The sequence below is a fragment of the Delphinus delphis genome, chromosome 10, assembly GCF_949987515.2.
Source record: "Delphinus delphis chromosome 10, mDelDel1.2, whole genome shotgun sequence".
Taxonomy (NCBI): domain Eukaryota; kingdom Metazoa; phylum Chordata; class Mammalia; order Artiodactyla; family Delphinidae; genus Delphinus; species Delphinus delphis.
The window spans coordinates 39532253-39554508 of record NC_082692.2 but is presented as its reverse complement, the minus strand read 5'-3'; the positions used below and the strand labels follow the sequence as shown (position 1 = coordinate 39554508).

Below are 22256 nucleotides of genomic sequence, written 5' to 3'. Positions count from 1 at the left end.
TTTTTTGAGGATTTGTTTATTAGAATTTAAAATATCCTCTTTCACAAAGCATTGATGTATTCTGCCCATTTATCTTTTTTTTTTTTTTTTTTTTGTGGTACGCAGGCCTCTCACCGTTGTGGCCTCTCCCGTTGCAGAGCACAGGCTCCGGACACGCAGGCTCAGCGGCCATGGCTCATGGGCTTAGCCGCTCCGCGGCATGTGGGATCTTCCCGGACCGGGGCACAAACCCGTGTCCCCTGCATTGCCAGGCGGACTCTCAACCACTGCGCCACCAGGGAAGCCCCTATTTATCTTTTGGGTTATTTTGGGGGTTATTTGTCTTTTTCTTATTAATTTGTAGAAGTTCTTTATACTGGAAACAAGTCCTTGGTTATATACGTGTATTACAAATATCTTCTCCTACTATGTGGGTTCCCTATCACTGCTAATGTTACTTTTTTGTTGACCAGAAATGATTAATTTAACACAGTCCTTTATATCTATTTTTCCCTTTATGGTTAGCACTTTTTTTTCCCTACGACATTGTCACTTTTGTCATAAATCAAGTGACTCTCAGTGTAGTTTTTATATATGAGTGAGGTTGAACATCATTTTATGTTTAATATCTATTTGCATTTATTTTTCTGTGAACTGTCCCTACTTTGTCCCGTTTTTATTGGGCTCTTGGTCTTTTTCTTCTGAGTTTTTTGAAACTCTTTATACATTAGAGATATTAGCCCTTTGTGATATAAATTGCAAAGTTTTCTTTTTCCAGTTTGTAATTCCCAGACTTTTTTATCTCTTGTAATGAGAACTGTTTCACCTACATGTTAAGAATGTCTGTGTTTTCCACGTCCTGAAGGACTTTAAGGATGGCCTTTGTTCCTCTCCCTGCTGTTTCTGCCTCTCACTATAAAGCACAGCTATGCTCTTTGGGATAGATTTGACAGGGCAGAGGTGGGACTGTTCTTGACTAGATTTCACAGTATTAGACCTCATGCTAACCTGGCTGTACTTCTTTCCTCTTTTCACTACTTTTGCAGAGTATGTTCTGTCTTTGAAGATATTATGGAAACCTAGTGTTTCCTTTCTGTTGTTATAGCTCTCCTCACACAGACAATATTCAGTATTTATTCAGGTAGTTTGTGGACTGTGAAAATATTTTTTCAATTTATTCTTTCTAACCAGAGATTGTTTCCAGGTCAACTCTTTCTTTTATTCCACTCTTAAAAAAAAAATCTCATCGGAAAGAGTACTACATCGTCATAAAAATTTTTAGAAATGTAAAAAATATAAAGCAGAAATGGGAGGAGAAAATTTTTTTAAAGTCATCCACAGTTCGGGCTTCCCTGGTGGCGCAGTGGTTGAGAGTCCGCCTGCTGATGCAGGGTCCACAGGTTCGTGCCCTGGTCCGGGAAGATCCCACATGCCGCGGAGCGGCTGGGCCCGTGAGCCATGGCCGCTGAGCCTGTGCGTCCGGAGCCTGTGCTGCACAACGGGAGAGGCCACAACAGTGAGAGGCCCGCGTACCGCAAAAAAAAAAAAAAAAAAAAAAGTCATCCACAGTTCTAGCATCCAAAGACAGGCATTGTTAAGAGTCTTGTCTTATGTCTTCCAGTATAAAGAGTATGCCTACAAATTCCCTGGCGGCCCAGTGGTTAGGACTCGGCGCTTTCATTGCCAGGGCCCGGGTTCAATCCCTGATCAGGGAAGGGAAGTAGAATCCCGCAACATGCACGGCATGGCCAAAAAAAAAAAAAAAAAAGAGTATGCGTCAAATCTCATATGATCCTGAATGTTGGTCTGCCTCGTTTGTTGTAGTGAGTATGGCTTTGCCGAGAAGGTGGTGGAGGGGATGTTCATCGTCGTCAATTCCATCACCATCAAGATTCACTCCAAGGCCTTCCACGCTTCTTTTGAATTGTGGCAGCTCCAGGGCTATAGTGTGAACCCCAACTGGCAGCAGAGTGACCTCCGCCTCACCCGTATCACTGACCCCCGCCGAGGAGAGGTGACAGCCCTGGCATTCTGAGAAGGGAGAATGGGGGGTTCAAAATAGGACTCATTCTTAAAGGATGTTATTCCTGCTTTGGGGATTTCCTCAAAGTCTCCCCCATTCTTGGGAACCCAAAAATCCCTTCTGTCCAGTGTTACTGTTACATCCTTTCCTCAATTATGGATCTCTGATCCACTGCTTTCTGTGGGTAGGATCCCAGCTGAGAATGGTGGGGGTCTCTGCCTTGCCAGTCTTTTCCCCTTGGACTTCCTGCCTCTTGATTAATTTCATCCACAGAATTAAGGGATTTAACTTTCTTTCCTTCTAGGTTTTAACATTTAAGGAAATAACTTGGCAAACACTTCGAATTGAGGCAGATGCTACAGACAATGGTGATCAGGACCCAGTCACCACTCCACTGAGGCTTATTACCAACCAAGGCAGGATCCAAATAGCCCTCAAGAGAAGAGTGAGTGTGTTCTCTGTCCTCATGAAAACTTCCATCTTTTATTCTCCCAGATAGCATGGGAGATGGTGTTTCCTCCTCTTTGAGTGTTGCCTGCCCCTGGAATGACATTTGAAAGGGGAGGACCTGCAATTCAGTGTTGCACTGTATCTGCTAATGAGGAAGCATTTCTACCTCCCTGTCATTTTAATTTTGAAAACCACGATTTTTACCTGTATATAGGGACACATAGGCAGTTGATCATTGCTGCTTCTTGTTAATCACAGAAAATTTTAGTAGTTTTGTAAGAAATTGACTCTCCACAGTGCTTGATACTTTCGTGTATTGGGGATTGAAAAGCCATCCCTGCAATTGGTTGGGCAGTGGTCACTTTGAGTAGTTGGGATGGTACCAGATGTTGAACCCTGTGTTCTATGTGACCCCTTCAGACCAAAGATTGCAATGTGATAGCCTCCAAGCTGATGTTCCTGTTGGATGACCTGCTCTGGGTGCTAACTGACTCACAACTCAAGGCTATGATGAAATATGCAGAATCACTGAGTGAGGCCATGGAGAAGTCAGCCCAGCAGAGAAAGAGCCTGGCCCCTGAACCTGTACAGGTTAGAGGTGAAACAGAGACCCTTGGTGGCAGTGGGGAGATGGTAGGCCGGACCTAATTCACACCTCCACCGTATGTGGAGCCTAGACTTTATTAGGCTTATTTGGGGGAATTTGTCATTCACTTCTGTAGGTACATAGGCTTTGCCTGTGCCTCTGATTTATTCAGTTATTCTGTTCTTTGGGTGCCTCTAGTGTGTTAGGTATACAGTGTTAGCCACTGGAAAGCCTCTCGTTCCTGTCCTTGGAACTCTTGCTGTCTTAAAATATGGACTATAAACAAGTTATTACAATATGATGTGATAAGTGCTGTAATAGAGGTAAACACTGTGCCATGAGAGCACAAAGAAAAGGGATCCAACTACCTGGGCTGAAAGAGAGCATTTAGGGAAGACTTCCTGGAGGAGGTGTTTTAGCATCAGTCAGCTAAGTTCTAGGGGGGTGGGAGCTTAGAAGGCAATTCAAATCTCAGAACAGGACTCTGACAGTTACTAGATTAATTATAATTTGGCTTCTTGGAGTTTGGGTTATTTAAGTGGGATAGACCTACATGAGATACCAGGCGAATAGTTATGAGAAGGAAGGGACACCTTGTCAAATTGTGGTTTTCTTCAGGCTGAACTAAAGCTTAAAGAAAGCCAGCAAGGAGGCTGTCTGGGTCTGGCTTCTTGTTTCTCTCTGTCACATGTAGATCACCCCACCTGCTCCCAGTGCCCAGCAGTCCTGGGCCCAGGCGTTCGGTGGCAGCCAGGGCAGCAGCAACAGCAGCAGCAGCCGCCTCAGCCAGTACTTTGAGAAATTTGATGTGAAAGAGTCCTCCTACCATCTGCTCATCTCCCGCCTGGACCTGCACATTTGTGATGATAGCCAGTCCCGAGAGCCAGGTACCCCGTGAGGCCTAAGCCTGTGCAGGGTAGTCCATCACCGCCTGGAGCTCTGGGCAAAGCTTGGGGATGGAAGGCTGTTTTCAAGACTCTGTGGGGTATTTGTCTGACTCCCCTTAATCACAGGGCTTCCTCAGGCCTCTGTGCTCCTGTGGCAGCTCTCTGTCAGCAAGTGCTCTTCAGCTTTTAGGATGCAGCAGAACTACCTGTGAGACAGTAAGACACAGGAGCTGGGCCTCTTCCCAGCCCCCACTAAATCAGAATCTTCAGGGGTAGAGCCCAAGCAGTGTATATTTTTTTTTCCCTCCCCAGAGTCTTTTGGGCAATGCTAACCACTGGTATAAGCTTTCAGGAAAGTAAATTCAACTATAGGAAACCCTCAGAATTTTCAGATCTTTGAGTCAATTTAAATAGTTATTATGTATAAATGTGTTCTTCCCAAGCAGAGGGGTTATGGTGTGTTCTTGTCATGCTTTTTCATTCATTAGAGCAATTTTTTTTTTAACATGGTGTTCCCTAAATCACATATTAATTTAAACTGCATCAATAGAAGTGTGGGTTCCAGAACTCTGGAAATTCTTCTCTGGCACCTTTGTAGACTCCATTTGGAACTCTAAGCCTTGTTTTTGATGCTGTCCTTGAGGACATTAACAAAGAGAAAGCATCCCAGGAAGGGTGTGCAGATTGTTTAATGCTATGGAAACCATAGCATAGCAGGAAAGAGTTGAAAGACACAGGGATATTTCATATGAAAAAGAGTAGACACAGGATATAGGAGAGCCATCTTTAAATAAAGAGAGGGCATTAATGCAGAGTGGAGTGGTTGTTAGGAAAGTCAAGCCCAGAGCCCTTCAGACATTGCTTTTATTTTGTGGTGCTCTAAGCAGAGCATAAACAAATAGCACCTGCTTTTTTGGCAGACATCTCTGCCCATTTGAGACTCACTAGAGCAACTGGTATTAAGTACACATACACATTTATTCAGAATGAAAAAATAATTGACTCATTTCTTTCCTTCATGAGCCTTAGGGAAATCACTTCACCTCACTGAGTTTCTTCATTTGTGAACTTAAGTTAAATCATATCTTACTCATTTACCTCATAGGTTGTTATCAGGCTCAAATGACATAATATACTGAATCTGGAGGACATTAGTCATAGGCCAGTATTCGGTATTATTATTTCTCTGCTGCCAGTTCCTTCAATACTCTTTGTTCCCCCTCTACACCCCTCTGCCACCAGCTTTTGTTTTTAGATGTCGTCCTATGGAAGCTTGTGTTCTTGCTGCCTTTTCCTCTCTGGAGGTTAACGTTTGCTTCTTAATGAGACCTAGATTCATTTTCCTTGGGGAAACCTACTACCTTTTCTTTCTGGGACACCAAGCACCAATGCCTCTCTTGCTTTGCTATACCTTGGTCTTGAAGTGACTTCAACCCCTCTCCACTCCCAATATGAAAGAGCTGAAAGGAGCAGTGACAGCGTAAAGATTGCTTTTGCCACCACAGGAAATAAATTGCTCACTGGTTTGTTAGTCACTAGTTCTGGAAGTTCTTTGCTAAAACAATTATTGTTTTGTTTGGTTGTTTCTTCCAAGTGTTACTATAAAGACCTTGCAGTTTTGTTTTGTTTTTAAAAATATTTATTTATTTATTTGGTTGCACTGGGTCTTAGTTGCGGCATGCAGGATCTTCGTTGTGGCGCGCGGGATCTTTTTCAGTTGCAGCATGCAAACTCTTAGTTGTGGCATGCATGTGGGATCTAGTTCCCTGACCAGGGAATGAACCCGGGCCCCCTGCATTGGGAGCGGGGAGTCTTAACCACTGCGCCACCAGAGAAGTCCCTGTTTTGTTGTTTTTAATCCTTTCAGAAATCTTTATTAAAAATACATTATTGAGGGCTTCCCTGGTGGCGCAGTGGTTGAGAGTCCGCCTGCCGATGCAGGGGACACGGGTTCGTGCCCCGGTCCGGGAAGATCCCACATGCCGCAGGGCGGCTGGGCCCGTGAGCCATGGCCGCTGAGCCTGTGTGTCCAGAGCCCGTACTCTCAGATGGGAGAGGCCACAACAGTGAGAGGCCCGCGTACCGCAAAAAAAAACCCAAAAAACAAACAAAAATACATTATTGAGAGTTTCGTCCTTTTGCTTGATAAGGGCGTATAGCACTGTCCTCTTCATTTAACAGGGTCCTGCAATCAGAGGTGAATGACTAGCCTTCCCTGAAGCCCGCATGTATTTATTAAGCTAAGTGAATCCACTTGGTGGATTTTAGGGAAGTTTTGGATGAGATATTTTTATTTTATTTATTTATTTTAAAATAAATTTATTTATTTATTTATGGCTGTGTTGGGTCTTCGTTTCTGTGCGCAGGCTTTCTCTAGTTGCGGCGAGCGGGGGCTACTCTTCATCACGGTGCGCAGGCTGCTCATTGTCGTGGCTTCTCTTGTTGTGGAGCACAGGCTCTAGACACGCAGGCTCAGTAGTTGCGGCTCACAGGCTTAGTTGCTCCGCGGCATGTGGGATCTTCCCAGACCAGGGCTCAAACCCGTGTCCCTTGCATTGGCAGGCAGATTCTTAACCACTGCGCCACCAGGGAAGCACTGGATAAGATATTTTTAGGTAGAGGGATAAATCCCAGCCAACCATACCCAGGTGTGGCAGATGACTCTGTGAAGGGGCAAGGAACACAAAGAGTTCTTGTGAGTTTGATTCTTCTCCATGGATTTGGGAAGAAAGGGGAAGGGAGAACTAGGTGTTATGGAAAGGGTGCTAAGATTCTCTGGAGTTGTCCTGTCCAATATGGCAGCCACTAGCCACATATGACTGTTGGGCACTTGAAATATTGGCTGATCCAAATTGAGATGGAGTGCAAGTGTAACATACACCTGGGATTTCGAAGATACAGTACAAAAAACGAGTGTAGAATACCTTAATAATTATTTTCATATTGATTACATGTTGAAATGATAGTATTTGGAGTATATTGGTTTAAATAATGTGTAATATTAAAATTAAATTCACTTTTTTAAAAAAACTTTTTTAATGTAGCTACTAGAAAATTTTAAATTACTTATATGGCTTATGTTACATTTCTATTGGATAGCATTGCTCTAGAACTCTCTGTCCAAATGGTAGCCAGTAGCCACATGTGACTATTTAAATTAAAATCAAAATTAAATAAAATTAAAAATCCAGTTCCTCATTTATACCAACAACATTTCAAGTACTCCTTATAATCTATGGACCATAGAAGATGTCCATCATCACAGAAAGTTCTTTTAGATAATGCTGCTCTAGGGACTCCTTGAAGGCTACATCTGTCTGCTTTTTCATTAAGGGACACTATAGCCTTGGTATTGGAGGTGAAGTTATTGAAAACTTGGTGGGTAACTGGGGACGGCTTGGCTTGCAGTGGGGCAGCACTGTCTCTTAAAATCAAACTGGAGCAGCTCACCCTTCAGGCTTCTGGGAGGAGGAGGGTGGTTGATGGGGAAAAGAGGGTCATCTGCCTCTTTTTAGTTATCTCTCTCAGGATAAGGGCTGTGAGCCAAAGCTTTCTTCATCTCTCTTCAGGCTGGGCTATCCTCTCCCACCATCTCACTGGAGAATTTTAGTCATTTATGTACACTATTTACCATTTATGTGTCATATATGATTATGTGTTTATAATTAAATATGTTGATAATGGGTAATTATATTTGATTTCTATTCTAAACCTTATTTTAATATGTTCAGTCGTGTAGTTTATTGTTCTTTTAGTTCCAAATAAATCCAATAGAGGGAGCATGGCTGTGAAACCCTCTCCCTCCAGTAGCCTAGGTCATGCACGTTCAACTGGGATGATATCTCCCCACAGCAGGTAAAAATCCACTCTTTTATTTTAAACAGATACATATTTATTGAGATATCATTCATATACCGTACAATTTACCCATTTAGAATATACAACTCAGTGTTTTTTTGGGGTTTTTTTTGCGGTACGCGGGCTTCTCACTGCTGTGGCCTCTCCCGTTGCGGAGCACAGGCTCCGGACGCACAGGCTCAGCGGCCATGGCTCACAGGCCCAGCCGCTCCGCGGCATGTGGGATCCTCCCGGACCGGGGCACAAACCCGTGTCCCCTGCATCGGCAGGCGGACTCTCAACCACTGCGCCACCAGGGAAGCCCCTACACCTCAGTGTTTTAAAGTATAGTCATAGGGTTATGTGATCATTACTACAATCTAATTTTAGAAACTTTCTGTCATCCGTAAAAGAAACTCTGTACCCATTAGATGACAGTCCCCATTTTGCAGCTCTAAGCAACCACTGATCTTTCTGTCTTGATGTTTGCCTATTCTGGACGTTGAAAATTGGTTCTTTGGTGAGGGGTGGGGGTGAAAAAAAAACTTAGATATAACAGTGCTTAACCTTATTGACAGAATTTTATTTCTTAGTATTTAATTTCTCTTATTGAGTTTTCTTGGGTATCATATGAGCAACACTGATGTTGAGTTCATGGAAGATCAGGGCTATAAACTATGGCAAACAGATGGCTGTGATTAGAGGACTTTATCTATTGCTTGATCTCAAAGTCAGATGGTGAGAGGTGGCCTGTACATAGCTAGCAGCTGTCATTGGCTGCCTCATCAGTGTTGTTTATATTTAATCCTTAGTACTTTTGTGATTTGAACTTTGAGAATTAAATAAAAATAGTTTATATTTTATTATTTAATTCTACAAATTGTTCAACAAATCAATAATTTAATTAAATGTTGAAAAGGAAAAATATTGACACTATCTGAATATCTAGCACCTAGTTAAGCTAAAGTTATTTTCTCATGTTAAGCAAAAGTTAAAAGCTAACAAAATAATAATTTTAAGAAATTAATTTAAAAACTTTATTTTATCAAAAATAATTTTGAATAATTAAAATTGGATTATGTCACTATTATGTATTTATATAAATTACTAAATTACATATGTGATTCTATACATTATAATTTATATAAGAAATAAATTACATTAAAAGTTACTCAACAGGGCTTCCTTGGTGGTGCAGTGGTTAAGAATCCGCCTGCCAATGCAGGGGACATGGGTTCAAGCCCTGGTCCAGGAAGATCCCCCATGCTGCGGAGCAACTAAACCCGTGCTCCACAACTACTGAGCCTGCGCTCTAGAGCCTGTGAGCCACAACTACTGAAGCCTGCGTGCCAGAACTACTGAAGCTCATTCGCCTAGAGCCCGTGCTCTGCACCAAGAGAAGCCACCGCAATAAGAAGCCCACACACCACATTGAAGAGTAGCCCCCACTCGCCGCAATTAAAGAAAGCCTGAGCACAGCAACAAAGACCCAATGCAGCCAAAAATAAATAAATAAATAATATATATATAAAAGTTACTCAGCAGATATAGTTATAAACTTAAGTTAAATATTAATAGCTTTAAAATTTTAAATTTAACTTTTCACACTTTATTTTTTAACCTTTTAAAAAAATTTTTTGGCTGCTTTCGGTCTTCGTTGCTATGTGGTGGTCTTTCTCTAGCTGCAGCAAGCGGGGGGCTACTCTTCATTGCGGTGCTTGGGCTTCTCATTGCAGTGGCTTCTCGTTGTGGAGCATGGGCTTTAGGCGTGCGAGCTTCAGTAGTTGCAACACGCGGGCTCAGTAGTTGCGGCACATGGGCCCTAGACTGCACGGGCTTCAGTAGTTGTGGCGCATGGGCTCAGTAGTTGTGACGCCTGGGCTCTAGGGTATGCGGGCTTCAGTAGTTGTGGTGTGTGGGCTCTAGAGTGCAAGCTCAGTAGTTGTGGCGCACAGGCTTAGTTGCCACATGGCATGTGGGATCTTCCCGGACCAGGGCTCGAACCCATGTCCCCTGCATTGGCAGGTGGATTCTTAATTACTGTGCCACCAGGGAAGTCCCTTAACTTTTAACTTAAAAGAATTATTTAGTCTTTCTTAACCTGACATTGAATAAAAGGAATAAGCTTTATTCTTATTCTTTTTATGTATAAAGCACAGGTAGACATATAGTACATAAGGTATACAGTATATCTGTGGTATTAAATTTCATGGAGAAGGGACAATTAGGAAAAAAATAGCTAAACAGGCTCCTATGAGGTGGTAATTATGACAAAAAGGTTGAACAACAGGAACACAGGTGTAGGTGTATCTCCTAATAGGATGGTGATTAGTCCAGAACCTTGGTGTGGTGATATCTAGAGTGGATGGAAATGACCCTCCTGGTTGTAGATGTACCAGCTTACAGCTAGAAGGTCCCATGGTATTTCCCTTCACCTGGAAATAGGATGGAAGGGATAGGAGGGAAGTGCAGAACAGGGTAGGTTAGACAACACACATATGTAGAAGAAATAGTCCTTGTTCTTACAGTTCTTAGAGTCTAGTTGGAGAGATAAGACAGAAACATGGAAAGTTCATTCATTTAGTAAGAATTAAATGTAAATTCAAGATAAACAATAGAATATTTGACTTATTGCAAAAAAATTCAGTTTATCTACACTATTCTGTATGTTTATAATGTCCTTGTTAGTGCAGTGTTTTTAGTGTTCCATGGTACTTCATATGTACAGTGTGTAATGACAGTCTTATATATCACAGCTTTAGCTAAGATATGAAAGGAAGTAATATGGGTCCTGCTTTTTGGGGAGTTTGGCTTATGCCTCTCCAGGTGTTGTGCTGCGGGGCAGCAATACTAGTATTGCCAGGTTTGGGGGAACCAATCAAGGTTGTCAAGTGTGCCTGTGGGAGACCTAGGACTGGAATTCCAGAATCCTGAGTTTTGCAGTTTCTTTTGTCTTTCCAGAAATCTGACAGCCATTTACAGAGACAGTGGAATATGCTTTAAAAAAAAAAATCTTTTAGAGCATGTCCATTGCAATTCAAAAGAGGAGGGCCTCAGCCTTGCAAATCACCTGACATCATGGCCTTTCGGCTACACTTATGTATCAGCCAGGCTTTGGAGCTGACCCTTAGGAGGACTTTTAAGTGCTTCAAGTGGTGTTTAGGCCTCTGTTTCTTCTGCTGCTGTTCACCTTTATTTTTCTTTGTAGGTGTCTCTGCAAACAGACTCATGGGTGGTGCAATGCAGCTTACCTTTCGCAAGATGGCATTTGACTATTACCCCTTCCACTGGGCAGGTAGGAGAATTCTGAATGGGTGCAGTTTTAGCGTGGCCTAGGTATTGAGGCCATATGCCTGGGTTCATCCCTGACTGCCCAGCAGAAGGGTGCCAGGGATTGCAGCACATGCTCAGAGAGGTGTTGGCAATAGTCCTTTTCAAGAGGACATCTTCTGGAAACTTGCAGGGTCCACTGTTGATGCGAAGCAGTAGGAGGGGAGGCAGTGTCTGAGATGTTGCTTTTGATTCTGTGCTCTACCCCTTACTTGCACTAGTTTTAGAGCCTCTCCAGTGGTCCATGGTCAAAGATGGCAAAAGTCAGCAGCTGGCCTTTAGGGAACCCTAGGGAAAAATCACATATAGAATCCAGAAGAACTTGAGTGCTCTCACTAGATAATTTTTACTTATCCCAGAGAATTTTGGATTGGCGGTGAGGGATCAGATTCTGAATTATGGAAAACTATACCAATGGAAAAGAAAATTTGTAACATTGGGTCATGATCTTAGACTAAAATCTTTTTGCTTTATCGCACAGGCGATAGCTGCAAACATTGGGTACGTCACTGTGAGGCCATGGAGACCCGAGGCCAGTGGGCCCAGAAGCTGGTGATGGAATTTCAGAGTAAAATGGAGAAGTGGCACGAGGAGACAGGTCTGAAACCACCCTGGCACCTGGGGGTAGACTCTCCCTTCCGGAGGAAAGCAGGTGGGTTATGAGGAGCTGGAGGACTCCTGTTGCTTTGCCTCTTGACATTTACCTTTGAGTATCAGTGGCAATAAAGCACTGGACTGGCTAATTATCCCAACTTACTCCCAGCTGATTATTCCAACTTTATCCCACGGAGAGACATCTGTGACTTTTTTCTTTACGGAGTCCTGTTTGTCTCCAGGGATAGCTGCAGTGTGGAAGAGAGGTTGTTAGCTTCTCTATTTAATAGGCCGTTGCCTTGGTCTGAAGGAGAGAATAGTTTTTGAGTTCCGTCCTGGAGCTTGCCAGTGTTAAACTCTTTCCTACATATAGCATTAATGATCTTAGGGTTTTTACTTTCCGAATTCTATTAATGATGATAGTTGAGTGTATCTGATTCTTTTTCCCACCTCCTTATTTTTATTTAGATTCTCTCTCCAGTCCTCAAAAGAACCCCCTTGAGAGAAGCCCCTCTCAGGGCCGACAGGCTGTCTTTCGGCCTCCAGCATGGAATCGCCTACGCTCTAGCTGCTTGGTAATACGGGTGGATGACTTGGACGTCCACCAGGTAAGGAGCCCATGACACAGGGAAACAGGGCTGGAAAGGGGTGGAGCAGTTCATTTGGAATGCAACAAGTGTGATCAAGGTTGTAGAATTCGGAGGCTGCTTCCCTCCCTTCCAGGTGGATTTGACACTTTGGTCTGTTTCTTTCTGAGTGTGACTGCTGAGATCAGGACTTGGGATTCCCCACTTTCCTCTGAATACTCCACTACAAACCTTTCACTGAAAAAACGAACTCGTAGATAGTGTTAGTCAGGTGTGAGAATGCCTGGAATCTGCGTGAAGAGCACTCTGCTCCCTGTGACAGACTTTGGAAGAGTTGTAGAGGCTTTATCCTCCTATCTCAGAGGAAATTGAGGAAATTCTATTCTGGGTGCTGTATAGATGCTAACAGCAACTCGTGATTGCATAGGTTTCTACAGCTGGACAGCCAAGTAAGAAGCCATCGGCACTCCTTTCCTGCAGTCGGAAACTTCACAACCTCCCCACTCAGGTCTCTGCCATTCATATTGAGTTCACAGAGTATTACTTCCCCGATAATCAGGAGCTGCCAGGTAAGCATCTGCTCTGGTCAGTCCTTACTGTCTTGCTCTTGCTCTTCGCATTTGTCCGCCTCGGGGGCTCTCTGCTTATATTCTGTTTGTCATTTGGAGTTTTAAGTGTTTGAGTTAGTTTAGCACACCTTTGTTGAAAACTCTTCCCTGTGTAAATATATACCTTTGATAATAAAATGAATATTAGCTGATAAGTGAGAGTCGAGCTGCTACTTCATTCATGGTTTCTTTTTTTCTCTGCTTTCCAGTTCCCTGTCCCAATCTTTACATTCAGTTAAATGGTCTGACATTTACTATGGATCCTGTCAGCTTGCTCTGGGGAAACCTCTTCTGCCTGGATTTATACCGCAGCTTGGAGCAGTTCAAAGCTATCTACAAACTGGAAGATTCAAGCCAGAAAGATGAACACTTGGACATCCGACTGGATGCCTTCTGGTTGAAGGTAGGGTAGAGAGTGGGATTTTTGTTCCCTGTTGGCAGCCACAGCTGCACTTCTACCATGGCTATAATCCAAGGTTCTGCTCTGTCCATTTGATAGAAGTAAGGAAAGCAGTTTTACAGCCCAAATGGTCTTTCACGTGCGTATTAATGGTGGGTTGCAGAGTTGCTCAGCTGGCCATTCTGAATTGGGTTTCATTTTCTCTCTGAAGGTGAGCTTCCCGCTGGAGAAGAGAGAGCGGGCTGGGCTGCACCGTCCCCAGGCCCTTGTCTTCTCTGCGTCAGGCGTGACTGCCACCAATACACGTCACGCCCCACATTGTAGCTGTCCAGACCTTCAGAGTCTCTTCCGGGGTTTTGCTGCTGCTGAGTTCTTTCATTCCAATTATGTTCAGTTTCCCAAGGTGCCAGGCGGCTTTAGCCTTCTGCACATGCTGTTTTTGCATCACGCCTTCCAGGTGGATTCCCGATTCCCTCAATCTAGTGCCCTCCCTCCCCAGAGGCTTAAGGCTTCCCAGGATCTCTGGTCCATCCACTTCACCCAGATCTCCTTGGACTTTGAGGGAACAGAGAACTTCAAAGGCCATTCCTTGAATTTTGTGGCCCCCTTCCCCTTGTCGATTTGGGCCTGCCTACCCCTCCGCTGGCAGCAAGCCCAGGCACGAAAGCTCCTTATGGCCACAGAAGGGAGGCTGAAAGCATCCGCCAGCTTTGGCAGTCCTGTCCATTCTGAGGCCCTTGCCCCTGACACTGTGTCCCATCAGAGGTCAAAGACTGAGCATGATTTGAAAAGCCTATCAGGCCTTACAGAAGTCATGGAAATTCTGAAAGAAGGCAGCAGTAGTGTGGATAACAAAGGGCCTCTGACAGAGCTGGAGGACGCGGCAGATGTACATGTGCTCATACACTCGCCTGAGCATGTCCGAGTGAGGCTTGACCACTACCAGTACTTGGCTCTCCTCCGCCTGAAGGAGGTGCTCCAGGGTCTTCAGGAGCAGCTTACTAAGGATACCGAGGCCATGACTGGGTCTCCTCTGCAGGACCAGACAGCTTGCATTGGCGTCCTCTTCCCCAGTGCTGAGGTGGCTCTGCTCATGCATCCTGTCCCTGGCGCTGTCGAAGCTGACTCTGAGGGTTCAGATACTACGAGCCTTGTAGATTCAGAGCTGTCTCCTTCAGAGGATAGGGAGCTGAAGTCTGATGCCTCCTCAGAACAGGGCCCAGCAAGCCCCAGGAAGGTTCTGGAGGACACTGACGTTGAAAATCTGGATGCATCCCAGGATAGGCCACTGCCTCTCCATAGCAATGGAGAAGTGCAGGACTCAGATTCTCTTGCACAGCAGGAGGCAGGGAAGGGCCATGAGGCAGTTGATTCCTTACAGGACAAGGGACTGAGCAGCGCCCAGGCACCTAGCTCACCAGCTGAGTTGAAGCCCCCAGGGGGCAAGGATACTGCTGTGAATGGACAGGGCGAGCTCATCCCCTTGAAGAACATTGAGGGAGAATTATCAAGTGCTATTCACATGACCAAGGATGCCACAAAGGAGGCTCTACATGCCACCATGGACCTCACCAAGGAAGCTATGTCTCTGACTAAGGATGCCTTCAGTCTGGGCAGAGACCGAATGACCTCCACCATGCACAAGATGCTGTCTCTGCCCCCAGCCAAGTGAGTGGTTCTCTGCCTCCTTCATTCACCTCCTCTCTCCCTCCTAGCTCTGGCCATTGGGCTCAGGCCTCCTGCCATGTGCACTTGTAGATTGGGAAGCACCGCGTGGTCCAGAAGCGTACATGGAATGGCCTAGTTAATGTGGCAAAGCCTTTAGTTTTCAGAGCTGCCTGTTGAGCAGCGGAAGAACTTTCAGGCTACTTAGAGGATATAGGCATACCAGTCAGAGGGACTTTACTTTCGGGACTACACCTAATTCTGTGATAGGGGAAGAACCAGAAATTGCAATAAAATAACAAAATCCCATGGATTTTCTCATGCCTCCATATATCTTAGCCTGGTCTTGGGCAGTTTTCAAGTCAACATTTATTGCTTCTTAGCATCAAGCTATCTCCTCTTTCACTGATTCACTGTTATTGATACAGCTATGCTGTATCAGAATAATAATACCTGGCATCTGTATGATATTTTATTCTTTTCAGTGGGCTCTCATATAGTATTTTATTTGATGTAATCCCCACAGCAGCTCGGGGAGGTCGCTGCAGATGTTTGTATCCCCAGTTTATAACTGAGGAAATGGAAGCTTCAGAGAGGATGAGCCCATGGATCCTGTATCTTATAACTAGAAAAGCTGGGGCTTTGAACTTGCTCTTTCTGGTACACCTTATCAATATCTGTCAGAGTAATAGAGAAGGAAGAATTTCACTCATCCGTTCAACAAGTATTTTTTGAGCCCTTACTGTGTGCCAGGCTCTGTGTTAGATGCCGGGGCTACAGTGGGGAGTAAGCAGAAAACACAGAAATGCACAGTCAGAAGAGTGGGAAGGTATAGATTTTTCCATGGGTGCCTGTGGTTTTAGGAAAGATAATGAAAACTATGGGAAATCTTTGCTGGGACACTTAGTGGTTTGGGGACCATGGTTTGAAGATCAGTGGCTTTAGAACTTTTGTCTAAGTGGATTTTCTTAAGTGTGTCTCAAAGCAATGCCTGCGGGTATACTAGTACCTGCTAGGCCTAGATAGCCTAGGAGGAAAGAGGAGGAAAGCTTAAAGGATTAATTATGTAATAATACTAGGCAACATTTATTGAGTACTTTCTATGTGTCAGGCCTTGTCCTAAATATTAACAATATTAATGCATTGAATTATTGTAAGAACCCTATAAGGCAGGTCCTAATATCACTCCACATTTTACAGGTGAGAAAACTGAGGCTCAGAGAGGTAAGAAACTTGCTCAAGATCACACAGCTTGTGAGTGGTGGGGTGAGGATTGAAAGCCTGGACTCCCAATCACCTAATGTGCTGCCTTTTCTAATTAGAGAAAAGTAAGGGAGATGGGAAAAGAGGAGAGGTAAAAAGGAGAAAAGGAAGGTGTGTGATACAAACTCTGTTTGAAACACCAACAGTGACTTCCTAACTGCCCAGGCCAGTGGCCTTTTCTCAGTCATCTTTTTCCAGGACGACTCTGTGCAGTCAGCCTTGCTGGTCAGTTCATTCTGGACCAGCCTTGCTGGTCAGTTCCTCGCACTTCTTGGAAGGAGTCTTTTCTTTTCCCTTGGCTGCTCTCTTCTTCCTTTTATCCTGTAAATGGAACTGTTCCACAGCACTAGGCTGTCCATATTCTGATCGCTTTTGTCATACTTTTTATTTTTTAAATTATAAAAATGATTTGTGTTCATTTCATTGACAGTGTGGAAAAATAAAAGAATAAGAAGAAAATGTTAAGAGTCACTTGTAATGACACTATCCAGAGATAGCCATTATTTACATTGCATCTGTTTGCTTCCAATTTTTCTATACATATTTGTGTATCCATGAGAATGCTTACATGTGCCTACTCATATAAAATACCCAAATATTATTTTATAATATTTGTGTATTTATATTATTTCTATATAATATAGAAATTTTCCAGTTTTATTCTCTTTATGATTTATTGTGAATAGTTCCCCATTCATGAGGTATTTGAACATATAATTTTTAATTGCTCTATTATATTCTTGCAGATGGGTGTATCATAAGTTATTCATCCAGTCCACTCTCTGGGGGGCATCATTTAGTCTGTTTCCAATTTTTTCTCAGGTAAAACCAAGGCTGTGTTAAACGTCCCTATTTTTGTGAACATTACTCCTTATGCATATCTAAACCTTTAGAATAAAACCCAGAAGTGGAATTATTGGGTCAAACACTACAAACATTTTAAGGTTCTTGATGTATTTGCCAAACTTTCAGAAGGTTTATATCACTCAAATGCATTTTTGAATACATTTGACCCTTGATCAATGTGGTGATTAGGAGCACTGAATCTCTGTGCAGTTGAAAATCTGCATGTAACCTATAGTTGGCCTTACCTATAAGAGGTTCCTGCATATAAGTGGTTCCAACGCATCCACAGATTCAACCATCTGTGGATTGTGCAGTACTATAGTATTTACTCTTGAAAAAAATTTGCATATAAATGGACCTGTGCAGTTCAAACCCGTGTTGTTCAAGGATCAGCTGTACTTTCGCTCTAAGTTATTTTGTCCATCTCCTCACGTCTGCGAGAGCCCTTATTTTCAGTCCTAACTTCCCTCCCCTCCCCTGCTCTTGCTTTAAAACTATCTACTGCCCATAGCTCCACATTGATCTCCCAGGGGTGCCTTGAACCTCACATATATAAAAGAATAAATTCCTTATCCCTCCCTCCCCCGGCCAGTTCTCTTTTTCTTTCTTTTTTTGGTGGCATCATTCCTTTGCTCATTCAAGCTCTGCCTCTTCCAGGCATTTGTCAGGTTCTGACCATACTTTTAAACTTAAGCATGCTTCAGAATCATCTGGAGGCTTGTTAAAACACAGAGTGCTGAGCCCTGTCCCCAGAGTTCCTCGTCCAGTAGGTCTGAGACAGAGCCTGAGAAGCTGCATTTCTAATGAGTTCCCCTTTAGATGATAATGTTCGTCTGAGGATGACGCTGGGAGCACAGCTCTAGGGAGTCTCACATCTGTTTCTCCTGTCTGCTCCCACATGTGGACTATTTTAGTGAACTATTAGTTGATTTCCTCATTGAATATCTTTCCCTCGCTAGCATATTTGGAAGAGGCAGGTCAAACTTCTTTTTTTTAAAATTAATTAATTAATTAATTTGTTTATTTATTTTTGACTGCATTGGGTCTTTGTTGCTGCGTGCGGGCTTTCTCTAGTTGTGGTGAGCGGGGGCTACTCTTCGTTGTAGTGCGTGGGCTTCTCGTTGCGGTGGCTTCTCTTGTTGCAGAGCTCAGGCTCTAGGCGTGCGGGCTTCAGTAGTTGTGGCACGCAGGCTCAGTAGTTGTGGTTCGCGGGCTCTAGAGCGCAGGCTCAGTAGTTGTGGGACACGAGCTTAGTTGCTCCGCGGCATGTGGGATCTTCCCAGATCGGGGCTCGAATCCATGTCCCCTGCATTTGCAGGCAGATTCTCGACCACTGCGCCACCAGGGAAGTCCCAGGTCAAACTTCTTAAACCACAGGTATGATCTTGTTATTTCCCTTTTCTAAAGCCTTCTGGCTTTTTCTTTATTCTCCCTGAATTGAGTTTGAACTTCTTAGTGTGGTGTAATCAGTTATTACGATATATCCATATGGCACTTTACAGTTTTTTAAAATAGACTATTTTCTAGAGCAGTTTTAGCTTCACAGCAATATTGAGTAGACAGTACAGAGATTTCCTGTATGCCTCCTGCACTTCACAGTTTTCAGAGCACTTTCATGCGTTATCTTTTGTCCAGGGTTTTCTATAATCTGGCTGCCACTCATGTGGTAAAGTGAAAAAAGCACTTAGCAAGAAGTTAGGAGACTTGGGTTCTTCTTAATTCTACCTTTAACTGGGACTGAGTCAGTTTCTTCACCTATAAATAAAATCAGAGGTGGGCACATAAGGTCTTTAAAGGTTTCTTTAAAGAAACCTTTCTAACTTTATCTTCTATTGCTCTCCCCCGACAAAACTTACGCTCCAGCTGAGCTGAGCTCTTTACTAGTCTCCAAAGGTACATTTCGTTTTCTGGCTCCATGCCTTTGCTCATGCTGTTTCTTCCCCATGGAAGGCCCTCTTCATCATCTCTTTCACAGTCCTTCAAGGACCACCTCAAACATAATCTCTTTCCACAGAGCTGTTCTCTTCATCCTTTCCCCTCTTTGGTATTGCCTAGCCTTTGGCTTGTATCCCTGTCCCTCTTACGGTGTGTGTGACTTACTACCATATAAGGTTATTTGTGTATAAGTCTCCTCTCTCCTGATAGAATGTACATTCTTTGAGGACAGGGGATGTCTTATTCATCACTCCCCACCACTGCCCGGTGCCTTGTATGCAGAGGTTATTCAGTAAGTACTTGAGGAATGAACATGGGTTTCAGGTACCATTCACAAGCACCAGGGCTGTAGGTAGTTGGTCTCTTCTGTACATGGGATGACCTGAATAACCTTGACATTTGATATGGGAGAACTGCCTATGCAGTTTGAAATGCTGGAATATGGGGATTCAGAAAGGCCAGCAGTTGAAAAGTGGTCTTGTAGCGGGTAATAATTGACATCAAAGTTTATGTATACAATAACGCTCTGGGCTGAAAAGGATGGGTATTGCAAGGGAATGGAACAACATACCTCCTAAGCCACATTTGTGGGTTTTGTTTTTGTTTTTTAAACAGGGAGCCCATGGCCAAGATAGATGAGGGGGTGGCAGCCCCTGTAGGTGGAGGAGCTGCCCGACTCCGATTTTTCTCCATGAAGAGGACAGTATCTCAGCAGTCATTTGATGGTGTCTCATTGGATAACAGTGGCCCTGAAGACCGGATTTCAGTGGACAGTGATGGCAGTGAGAGCTTTGTGATGCTCTTGGAGTCTGGTAAGTGGAAGCAGAGCCGGGCAGAGTTGTAGAGCCCCAAGAGTGTTCTTTCTGATGCCTGTATTCAGACCAGCAGGATGCAAAAGGAGCTGAGATTTGATAATGTAGACATTTTCTTAATCAGAAAACCAAAAGAAGAGAAATTTTAGTGGATTTGTGGCTCTGACTTTATCCCCACATCTTCTAGGTTATTGATTAGTACTTGACATTTATCACAGAACAACACTCAAAGAAGAGAGCGCTAGTCTTACAGCCATGTAGCTGTGGCGGTAAGACTAATTCTGTGGCCGTATCAATGGTGTGTGTGTTTGTTGTCTGCTTTTTGCCTAAACTATGTATTTTATTGTTGGAAAATAACTAGGAGCTTTTTGTCTATGATAAAACAAGTAACCTTTAGGCATTAGATTAATCACCACTAGGAGTTAACACTAGTTCTTTCAGCTTATTGAAATGAAAACTTTTAAAATCGCACCTTAAGAGTATCTAAATGAAAATAAAAAGAGAATGTACTGTTTCTTAAGCTGGATGGTATATATCCATGTTTGTTTTGTTATTATTATTAATTTCTTATGGGAAAATCCAAATATTTAAAAATAGACAGAATCAGGGCTTTCCTGGTGGCGCAGTGGTTGAGAGTCCGCCTGCCGAAGCAGGGGACACGGGTTCGTGCCCCGGTCCGGGAAGATCCCACATGCCGCGGAGCGGCTGGGCCCTTGAGCCATGGCCGCTGAGCCTGCGCGTCTGGAGCCCGTGCTCTGCAACGAGAGAGGCCACAACAGTGAGAGGCCCGTGTACCTCAAAAAAAAAAAAAAGATTCAAATAGCGAACCTTCATATACCCATTACCTAGCTTCAGATATTAAGAACTCATGGCCATTCTTGTTTTATATATTCTTCTGCCCACTTCCCTTCCTCCCATATTATTTTGGAGCAAATCCGAAACATATCATTTTATCCATAAATATTTTCATTTTGCATCTCTAGAAAATACAAATTTTTTAAATATTAAAATATTTTTAAAATTATGGTAAAATACACATAACATAAAATTTACCATCTTAACTATTTTAAACTATAATTTAGTAGCATTAATTACCTTCAAATCATTGCACAACTGTCACCACTATCCATCTCCAGAGCTCTTTCATCTTGCAAAACTCTATACCCATTAAACAATAACTCCTCATTCCCTCTTCCACCAGCCCCTGGCAACCATTCTACTCTCTGTCTCTATGAATTTGACCATCTGGGTACCTCACATAAATGGAACCATACGTGACTGGCTTGTTTCATTTCACATAAAATGTCCTTAAGGTTCATTTATGTTGTATGTAGCATGTGTCAGAATTTCCTTCCTTTTTAAGACCATTATTTGTTGTATGTTTATACCACATTTTGTTTAACCATTTATCCGTCCATAGACACTTAGTTTGCTTCCATTTACAGACTTTTTTTAAGGTGACCAAATACCATTGTCTTTTTAAAAATTAACAATAATTCCCTAAATTCATTAAATATCTAGTTAGTCTTCAAATTTCCAGTTGTCTCATGAGTGTCATAAATGTTTTATTTTTACAGTTGTCACTGTTTTTAGAGATTGGATTTGAATAGAATTTTTTGACTCTCAAATTCTTTTGTTATCTTTCTTATGCAGAGTCTGGTCGAGAATCTCTTCCGCCAGGATCTCTTCCCAATGTCTTAGACAGTGCTGGTGTTCAAGGGAGCCCTGTTGCAGATAGTTATGGCCAGGGGTCACCAGAGGCCAAGAGTTCAGCCTCACCCAGTGGGGAAGACCTTCATCTTCACCTGGTCAGCTGTTCTATTTTCTTCTCTGCAGAGGGTAGGCTCTAAGCTGGAAGCTTGGGACTCAGCTAAGGGAGTCTCCTTTTACAGGTCTCAGTTCTGGTCCTGAAGGTGAATGAGGTGTCCTTGGGGATTGAGGTACGTGGTGAGGACCTGACTGTGGCCCTGCAAGCAGAGGAGCTGACCCTCCAGCAGCTAGGCACCGTGGGACTCTGGCAGTTCCTGCATGGACAGTGCCCAGGTGAGGATGGTGGGATTGCAGGAGAGCTGGTGGGATTTTTCTGGGGCATCCATAGCTTGACTTGCTCCTGTCACTGTGCTCCAAGGGCAGCTACTTTAGTGCCAAGCCCTTGGCGCTTCTCTCCAGCAGCGATTAGGGGGAGGAAGAAGTCTAATGAAGTCTCCTTGCAAGGAGCCTCCCAGAGCTCTTTCTGGGGTTTTGTACTCAGTAGGCTAGTCTGCGTCCTCACCTCCCAGGTGCTCCTTATGCTTATACATGAGGACTGTGTCCACTTCTTTGTGAGGCTGCTAACATCAAGCTATATCTGATCAGGGAACTTCTGATTCAGTCTTATACTTTAAAAGATGACAGGAAAAATCTGGGCTTAAGCTACATGCTTTGTTTAAAAATTTTTTTAAAAATATTGAGTAG

The 22256-nt window shown here is 43.5% G+C and overlaps 1 protein-coding gene across 2 annotated transcripts in view; it reads left to right on the top strand.

Moving 5' to 3' along the window:
• BLTP3A (bridge-like lipid transfer protein family member 3A) overlaps positions 1–22256 on the top strand; it is a 57063-nt gene that overhangs the window by 27090 nt on the left and 7717 nt on the right. The window contains exons 5-17 of one of the 2 annotated variants that reach the window (XM_060021979.1): positions 1804–1993; positions 2307–2447; positions 2873–3043; positions 3733–3925; positions 10971–11057; positions 11574–11690; positions 12155–12294; positions 12701–12842; positions 13091–13284; positions 13493–14949; positions 19606–19802; positions 21456–21610; positions 21695–21845. In XM_060021979.1, the coding sequence (XP_059877962.1) occupies positions 1804–1993; positions 2307–2447; positions 2873–3043; positions 3733–3925; positions 10971–11057; positions 11574–11690; positions 12155–12294; positions 12701–12842; positions 13091–13284; positions 13493–14949; positions 19606–19802; positions 21456–21610; positions 21695–21845 (3335 nt within the window). Of the gene's footprint in view, positions 1–1803; positions 1994–2306; positions 2448–2872; positions 3044–3732; positions 3926–10970; positions 11058–11573; positions 11745–12154; positions 12295–12700; positions 12843–13090; positions 13285–13492; positions 14950–19605; positions 19803–21455; positions 21611–21694; positions 21846–22256 lie in introns of both variants that reach the window. The other variant, XM_060021978.1, reaches the window with a different exon arrangement.